Source organism: Sebastes umbrosus, chromosome 17, assembly GCF_015220745.1.
Source record: "Sebastes umbrosus isolate fSebUmb1 chromosome 17, fSebUmb1.pri, whole genome shotgun sequence".
Taxonomy (NCBI): Eukaryota; Metazoa; Chordata; class Actinopteri; order Perciformes; family Sebastidae; genus Sebastes; species Sebastes umbrosus.
Window position 1 is genome coordinate 24,258,539 of NC_051285.1, and position 9,753 is coordinate 24,268,291.

At 41.1% G+C, this 9,753-nt stretch overlaps 1 protein-coding gene across 1 annotated transcript; it reads left to right on the forward strand.

Annotated features, from left to right (window-relative positions):
* Window positions 1–2,223: 2,223 nt before the first annotated feature.
* btg3 (B-cell translocation gene 3) lies at window positions 2,224–5,664 on the forward strand. Its single transcript, XM_037747618.1, has 5 exons — window positions 2,224–2,354; window positions 3,719–3,925; window positions 4,040–4,177; window positions 4,720–4,909; window positions 5,056–5,664. Exons 2-5 carry the CDS (start codon window positions 3,753–3,755, stop codon window positions 5,299–5,301), a joined length of 747 nt encoding a protein of 248 aa, XP_037603546.1. The 5' UTR covers window positions 2,224–2,354; window positions 3,719–3,752; the 3' UTR covers window positions 5,302–5,664.
* Window positions 5,665–9,753: the final 4,089 nt, after the last annotated feature.

Below are 9,753 nucleotides of genomic sequence, written 5' to 3' on the forward strand. Positions count from 1 at the left end.
GAGGTATGTAGAATGAGTCGAGGAGTCTTACAGCCTAAGGAAAGAAGCTGCTCTGTAGTCTGCTGGCATGGTTGTGGATACTTTTGTATCGCTGGTCAGACAGCAGCAGGGTGAAGTTTATTTCCTTACAGAGGCTGTAGGAACGTACTGAAACATCTGTGAAATATGAGGAGAGAAATTGCAGCTGTGGTGTTCTTCCTGAAAGAGCTTGTGAAAAAGGGGGAGAAGTTGGAGTCGCACAAGATCGATCTGTTGCAGAACATGACTGTAAACACTGAATAAATGCTGAGTCCACCCATTTCACCTGATTATGACCCAGTTGTTGACTTCATGGATTTATAAATGGACTGCACAATAATCACAAGACTGTTCACTGTGCATTGTGTGGTAGATGGAGGTTAGGCGCCCTCTTGTGGACAAAAGGCATTTATAAGTTGAGCTGTAACTGAGCCTGTTGGTTATGAGTCATTTCCAGGAAATCAGCACACCATGCCATGTGGGAAAACTCCTCAACAACCGAATAGCCTTGAGGAAGCCATTGCTTCAAGAAAAAAGGGAAATTTCATAGAATTGTGTAACCATATAATTTTAATGCTGTCCAAGTTTCTATTCTAGTCATCTATATAATAGATTTTTTTATTTTTTATTTACAAGGTTACAAGGTTTGTTTATTTTCATTCTACAACACAGGGTTGCACAACGAAATGCGAGTAAAACTATTTTTTTATGATGTACGGAGAATGAGTCGAAGAGTCTTACAGCCTAAGGAAAGAAGCTGCTCAGTAGTCTGGTGGTATGATAGTAGATACTTTTGTATTGCTTGCCAGACAGCAGCAGGGTGAACAGGCTGTTGCTATTGTCTTTTGATATCCTTTGGGCTCTGCGCAGGCACCTCACCTCACTGATATCACTGATGATGATGATGATGATGTTCTGGCTGTATTTAATGACCAGCTGCAGAGCCTTCCTGTCCTGCACAAACCCTGCCAGTTTGTAATGTTTCCAGTCAGGATGCTTTCTATTGTTCTTCTGTAAAAGTGAACAAGAACTTGGCAGGGGAATTTTACCTTCCTAATTTCCTTTACAATTTTTACAAACTTCACACCAAAAATAAACACACTGTAACTACTTTTCTTGTGATCTGTTACAATGTAAACTTGGGTTTGCTTTTCACTTTTCATGATATAATTACATCAGTGGATGCTACCATTGCAACAAACAAAACTGCTCCCCAAGTGCTCCACAGACAGACTCAGGAAATCCTTTGTCCCCTGAGCCATCAAACTGTACAACACCTCTCTAGTGAGGGGGGGGGACAAAGGAGGACGGTCTGCAAGACAGATAATAATGCACTCTCTTCTGCACTATATTCACTTTTTTTAATAGTCGTGTATCACAGCTGTTACCCTGCACTATATTCAGTTTTAACAGTTTTTCTTCATCTCCTTGTATTTTTATATCTGGTATATTTTTTTTGTACTTTGTACTTTGCACTACTAACTTTTTTACTGCCTTTTTACTAACATGTTTTGCACTATGGAACTGTGATGCTGGAAACTTGAATTTCCCTCAGGATCAATAAAGTTACTATCTATCTATCAATCTATCTATCTATCTATCTATCTATGTATCTATCTATCTATCTATCCATCTATCTATCTATCTATGTATCTATCTATCTATGTATCTATCTATCTATCTATCTATCCATCTATCTATCTATCTATCTATCTATCTATCTATCTATCTGATATATTTATTGTTTGCTACAATTTCACTATATATCAGTTCTCCTATAAAGACTCAATTAACACAATTAACTGATAATGTTATTTTGGCAAATCATTAGGTAAACAAGTCTTGAGGCAACAGAGAAGGAGAAAGGGAGCACCCAGCTTTAATGATTTCATATGATAACCTATTGTTAAACTAGCAATGAATTATGTTACTAGTGGCGTACACTAAAATTGGATCATTTTACAAACTTCACACCAAAAATAACACACTGTACCTACTTTTCTGGTGATCTGTTAACAATATAAGCTTGGGTTTGTTTTTCACTTTTTATGATATAATCACATCAGTGGATGCTACTGTATCATTGCAACAAACAAGAAACACATGTCTGACTGTGAGTCATAACAGTGATGAGTATGACTCACTCCAATGACGAGCATACCACTCGACCAATGAACGCGCTCTATCGGTCTGCTCGGAACCAATGAGAGTGATTGGTGGGCGGGGTTTGTGACGTAAAGGGGCGGAGTTAGTAACTGAACTTGAAGCGCTCTTCTACCAAACTTCCGCTTCCCATTCATTTCATACCACCACGCTGGAGGAGAGCTGGAGGAGAGGTAAGAGAAGATGCACACAGCCTCGTGTCACACTGTAGTGTGTCTTAAGGGAGTACTGGTTGTTTTTTAATACATTTAGGCGTTATTTAGATAACATTATGTTCGTACCGTCAGTCTAGATAGTACCCACGCTGAGTAAAGTAGTGATAAAGAAGTTAATGTTATTGGAGAAGTGATGCTGGGATTACCGGAACTGGTGCGTCACAGCGCGCCTTTCTGGGACTGACCGTTAACGGTAACTGAAGTCAACAGATACAACAAAAAGACAGTGTCCTTAAATTTAACAGTCTTTCAATCAATCAATCAATTCCATTGATCATTTTAAACAAAAATAATCTCCAAAACAAGATACCAAGATAACAAAATAGTTATGTTAGGTTATTTCTGATACACTTGGCTCCAGTTTGTTTCTAATGGTCTGGGTGTAGTGGATAGATAATCTTCAAACATGTGTAATATAATGTCCTAATACTAATATGTCTTTCTCCAGCTCATCTACTTTAATTCCAACCAATACTGTTATTACTATTTCACTCTTACTTAACTTCAAGATTCAAAATGTTTATTGTCACGCCGCTTATGCAAGTACAATCGTGTGATATGCTTTTTGCTGGGAAGCTCCATTAAAAATAATAAGTTATATTACAATTATAAAAGGAAATACTTTGTGCAAGGCATATTAAGAACATATACATATCAGGAAGTATGAATGTACATATATAAGAAATACTTTGTACAAGGCATATTAAGAATATATATATAGGCATATTAAGAACATATACATTAAGAACATATACAGTATATACAGTATAAGATATACGATTGAGGTACTTTTTGTGTGAGAAGGTGTTGTATGAATAATCTATTTAAAAGTCTGATGGCCTGGGGGAAAAAACTGTTCCTCAGTCTGCTTTATGCTTAACTTCATTCAGATCAATTTATTATTTTATTATTATTACTTATCTATTTATTTATTTATTTATTTGGTGTGACCACGGGCAACATGGGGTGGGTGGGTCCTCTCTCTATGTTTTTATTTCATGTCAGGGACACTCAGTTATGTTTTGCATCTGATATGATGACCGTTTCCATGTCTGCAAAAAAAAGCCAATAAAAATGATTTGAGGAAAAAAAAAAGAAAGTGTAATGGCAGTGCTACTTTTCATCAGAGACATGAAGAGGTTTATTCCCAAATGGGAAAAGGAAAATGTTCCATCTGGAAGTCTTTCAAATTAGAAAAACTACTGATTCTGACCTCACAAAGCAATTTGTAGTGTCTGACACTTATCAACTGGAAATGCTCGTCATGTTTTTGTGTCGCTCGGTTGCTGCTCCCCATCTGACCAAATTTGATTTCCTTACAGAGGCTGTAGGAACGTAATGAAACATCTGTGAAATATGAGGAGAGAAATTGCAGCTGTGGTGTTCTTCCTGAAGAAGCTTGTGAAAAAGGGGGATAAGTTGGAGTCGCACAAGATCGATGTGTTTGTTGAGAGGCTGGCTGCTGCACTGCAGGAGAATTTCAAGGGTCACTGGTACCCTGAAAACCCCAGCAGAGGACAGGCGTACAGGTGCTGCTCTCGACCCTTTGCCATTTTTACTAAACACACACAACTTTCTTTTATTGATGTGTACGGGCGATGTTGGGACTGTTTAAACTGAAATCAGTTTTGTGTGCTCTGCAGGTGCATCCGAGTGAACCGGTTCCACAGGCAGGATCCAGAGCTCCTTCGGGCCTGCCGAGAGAGCGGGGTTCAGTACAGTGACCTGAGTCTGCCTCGTGAACTCACACTGTGGGTGGACCCTGGGGAGGTCTGTTGCAGGTGAGACTTTGAGGGAATTTGCCGTGAAAGAGCTGATGCAAAATTTGAAGAAGTTTGTAGTTCAACAAAAATGACTAATAGTTTTAGCATTATTTACACTTTAATAGTGTAAATATTTCAAAAACTCATTGGAAGTGTGGTGGTAGGAAGCGAAGAAAAGCAACCTGTAGGTTATATTATATATATGTAAACTATATTTATTGTGTTGCTCCAGCCCTGTACTATTCAGGAATCATTTTATGACTGTCCAGTTTTAACCTCCTGAGACCGACTTTACTGTCTTACAGAGGCTGTAGCAGGTTCAGTTTTAGTGCTAAAGCTGCATCTCAAATTAATCTCCAGGTTCCCAGCTTTCAGATGATGTACACCTCTTAGATGGACATCTACTGCTGACCTGCTATATCCCCCTAAAGACCTCCTATACTCCCTAAAAAAGACAATATGGCTCTATTATTGGTCTCGGAGGGTTAAACAGACTTCCTGTTAAATAGGTTTATCCCTCTCTAAAACTATTCGTGTTTTCCCTCCATTCCCATTGTTAGGTTCGGAGAACAAAATCCCTGCTTCTCAGTGGCCAGTTTCTCCAACGACGATGAGGATGACAAAGATGTTGTGACGGTGACTCGTGCTTTGGAGAGGGTGACATCAGACTACCACTCAGGTTCTTCTTCTGACGAGGAGAGCACGCGCATTTCCTCCCCCACTGTCGTCAACAGCCGCTGTGCTAACCAGGTATGGCATGATACATTTTAGAATTCCCATGACTAAATATCCCATGTTTAACGAGTTGGGAGTCTAATACTTCACGGGGTCAAGGGGCTGGGATTGTTTGTGTTGGCAGTTGATGGAAGCTTTTCTTTCTTTGTTTCCTATTTAAGGCGATGAATCCAGCTGCTCCTACGTGGCATCCTAAGAAGATGGTACCAGCGAAAGGTTACGTCCTTCCACGGCCTCACCGCGGCTTCAGGCCTCGCGGCAGAGCCTCCCACACTTTGAGGCCTCATGCGTGGGCGCCTCATGCGTGGGCTCCTCATGCGTGGGCTCCTCATGCGTGGGCGCCTCTTGGCTACGACGGAAGGCCTGGGTACTGGGACTCAACCCAAAATCACGCACTTGGTTACTGATAGGAACCATAGTACCTATTGTTCACACTAGACATTCAAGCTGAGGACCACTTTAAAATGACTGGATGGTTTTTTAAACATGAATTTTTATAGATTACATATTAACTGTTTTTGACAAAAACTCTTTTTTGCACTTTAGACTATTTGTTATAGTTGAAATAAATCACTTGTATTAAATTAGATATTGAAATTGGAATACTACACATTTTGAAGTACTGTATTTTTACAATGGGAGATGTTCGTGTGTGACACCTGTTTTGTCCTTTGTGATAAAAATGTTTTATTTATTCGTAGTGCAGAATTGTCATATGTATTGGCTTAAATTTATGGAGTTTTATTAAACACAATTACCAAGCATGGTGATGCTTTGTCTGTTATTTTTGTGTTTACCAAAAGATCCTCCAAGTGTTGTGGTTGAAGTGTAACATTGGTGTTTTGTTTCTGCTGTGTGTCTTTTGGCATTTTCCCTTATTTGCTAGCTGATGGTGTAGAAGAGAGAAATAAGTATAATATAAAACCGGTCCCTGGCTGGAACCACATTGTGATAGGTGTGTTCTGCTCAACAGGACACTTATATGCATTTAGAGGTAATGTTCAGCTCAAAGGGTCGGCTCACCCAAATCAAAAAACTCTTCATGGTTAGATATCATCAGGAGTAAGTGAATATTTCTGTGATTTTGTTGAACCCTTTAATTTACTCGTTAACACACTAAAATACTTTGACATCAAAGCTATAGTTACATCTATCGATGGGAGATTCAGTGTTCAGTTCCAGGAACCATTGTCACAGTGGATGCCTCATGGAGGAGAGAGTTCCTTTTAAAAGAACTACTATTAAGTACTATGCAAGGAAGGTGCTGTGAAATATTCTTTATTGTAAAAAATGGGAGGTGAGCTAACATTCGTACTCCTACTTGTATGGTTAAGATGGGCTGTATTTGAATGACGATGCTGCCAAATTAACCACCACTTCCTGTTTGTCTGAGCCGCAGCCCCCCCAATGTGTTTTCACTGTTCTCTGTCCTGAGCAGCAAATGAACAGTATTACCCGGGAGTAATTTAAATATCATATCAACCCACCACAAGCATCTCTGGATAAATATGAGAGCTGGATATGTAGCCTATGGTCCACAGTTTTGGAAATGTAGCTTCATATATGGATTTGCCATTGATTCACAACATAGGCCATTGATTAAATTAACAGTACATACATACGAAATGATTACAAATATGAATATAAATGGATAAAACACAAATTTTAAAAGGCCAAAGTCATCTCTCCCCTCATGGGCTTGAAAATAGAAGACAAAATAAGCCAGGGTTAGACGCCATCTACTGTACATACTGTTTTAAAACTGTAACACATGTAATACTGTATATACTAGCTTGTTTCAAAGGAGGCTAAATGACACTCCAAAATTACGCTAAATTTTGGAGAGGAAAAACTGGCATGGCCTTTTTCAAAGGGGTCCCTTGACCTCTGACCTCAAGATATGTGAATGACAATGGGTTCTATGGGTACCCACGAGTCTCCCCTTTACAGATATGTCCACTTTATGATAATCACATGCAGTTTTGGGCAAGTCATAGTCAAGTCAGCACACTGACATACTGACAGCTGTTGTTGTCTGTTGGGCTTCAGTTTGCCATGTTATGATTTGAGCATATGTTTATGCTAAATGCAGTACCTGTGAGGGTTTCTGGACAATATGTGCCATTATTTTGTGTAATTGATTTCCAATAATAAATATATACATATATTTGCATAAATTAAGCATATTTGCCCACGCCCATGTTGATAAGAGTATTAAATACTTGACAAATCTCCCTTTAAGGTATTTACATTACTATTTTATATTTACTTATGTTCATATTTAAGCCTAAACGTAATGCCTGAGACTATATTTTGCTTTTACTTTTACTTGTGTGATTTCCCCTTTTATATAGGATACATATTTTATGAGCATTGTTGAAGGAACATGAGATCAAAGATTTTCAATGCCAATGGCTGCTTTGCTGGAAATGACAAATAAAGAACCTTGAACCTTGATGCCTCAATCTTTATTGCTACAACTATAGCCTACTTTATATTTGCTCAGGTTTTGACAATTTGGTAAATAAATTGTGACTGGGAAAAAGGGTGAGAAACCCCCCTAGGGTGGTATGGAAAGACACAGAGAGTTATACATTGTTTTCTTTTCACAGGGTATCATACAGGGTATCACACTGGCGCCCATCTTTCATAATAAACACAGGGACAGCTCCTGGTTCATACCCAGCCAACATGGTTATGTGGGCTCCACGTGGGTTATGCTGGGGGTACTTGGGTACCAAGTGGGTGTGGGCCCAAAATGGGCATCTTATCTGGGGCCCACTTGGATCAACTAAGTTGGTCCCATGTGGGCTCCCGATGTGGGCTACCCATGTGGGTCCTAGTTGGGTCACTACTGGGAAATTAGTGCATGGGGCCAACATAGAAACTGTGGACAAACCCACTTACAACCCATATTTCAGCCCATGTAGTCCCCATGTAGTCCCCACATAGAACTTAAAGGGACTATTTGTAACTTTCAGAAATGCTTGTTAACAGCGACACCTGTGGCCGTTAAGTCAACGAAAGTCAGCATCAGGCTCGCGCTTGCTCGCTCTAAATAGACGTGAACGAGCATCGCTCAAAACAGTGAGGCGACACACGTCAGCTAAAACCACAATATCACTCTATATTTCACCTGCTTGGCAGTAATGTTAGCTGACCAGACGGAGGTCTCTCCATGAATCAATGCTGATCCTAGTGTTGGCTTTTCGAGGCTGAAGCAGGAAGAGAAACGTTATCGCCTCCGACCGCAGCCGGAGAGAACAGGAGAGACACCGGCACCCGGTCAGAGATGGTTACGTTTCTCTTCCTGCTTCAGCCCCGCTGCAGGAAGAGAAACGTTACCGTCTCCGACCGGGTGCCGGTGATAACGTTTCTCGCTGCGGAGCCCCGTCACTTCACAAGACACGGAAAACCTCTGTTGGTCTGGAGGAGCTGCAGCATTTATTTATGCACAAATGTCCACTGTACATTCACTAGATATTTTCTCAGAGCTAAACTAACTCTTCTGCAGTGTGTAGTGAGCACGTATGCTTGTCTAGAGGTGGAGCGAGAACTCGCGCTGCGTGAGTGCAGGCAGGCAGCGGAGCAGAGACTTCAGCCACACGCGAACGCACATATGCAAGCGCGCATGTGTCCTGACCCGGTACATTTATACGCTTAAAAAGTTACAAACAGTCCATTTAAAGCTGGGACCAAGATGGGTCTTGGGTATGTTGCCCAGTTGGGGCCCACATAACTCCCAGTGTAATCCTGCAAGGAATCCATGAGGGCAATTGACATTGGGGTCATTATGGAACTCGCGGACAATCCCATATAGAGCCCATTTTTCAGCCCATTTACTACCCACATGGGCCCCACTTACAAATGTTGGCTGGGTAGCTTAGCAGAGTAGCATTAGCACTAGCACTGTGTAAGTTTCCATTCAAGACGGAACTTAACAAAGTAGCATTAGTAGCATTAGTAGCGCGCTACTGTATAAAAATCGTGTTGATTTAGGTGTAACGTCTAAAATAGGCAGGCATTCAGAGAACGAGCCCCGTCTGTTGCGCAATCACTGCGCGCTTGCATTTGTATAGCGGTCGGCAAGTCAACCAGTGTTCAGGAACACACCGTAACCGCACACATCGTTAACTCTGAACATCATCAACCTGCCGCCTCCTGGTATCACCCGAGGACACTTTCGGCCACGCGTCCAGTGATTTTCCCCTGGGCAGAGGACCTGAGTCCTCGTATATAGCCCAGATAGCAAGCGTTCTGAATGCCTCGATTTGTTAAGGGGACTGAGGAGTATTTATAGACGATTGACAACACATCATTCACAATCACGGTGTCGCAAAATTTGGAAATGGCTGTACATTATCCCGTTTAATACACGACTACTTACTGTAGAAATCAATATTTTGACACAAAAAAGGTCGGCCAGAGTCCGACATCTGAACTGCGCCCATAGCAACGGTCTGCTATACATAGCAACGGTCTGTTATACAGAAATTACAGACCGCCGTGATTGACCAATCAGAATCGAGTATTCCACACAGCCGTGTAATATGATGTAAAAGACTTTAATATCACTACAAACACCTAAATAAGGTGACAGCTGGCTGGAGGGAGATCACCTGGAAGTTGATGTAAGACAGTTGCCTAAATCAGCCACCAGGTGTCGGTGGTGCGCTGTAATTCCCATCCGGAATTGAGCAATTGTCCATGTTTGTCCCTTACAGGACACCGTAGTTCAGTAGTAGACAGTGACATGTCAGATGAGAGGAGCGGCTGTGATTGGCATTAGGCTGTTGAAGCTTCCCTTAACTCCACCTGCTGCTGGCTGCAATATTTGGTCATTAGGCTGCTGATCAAAG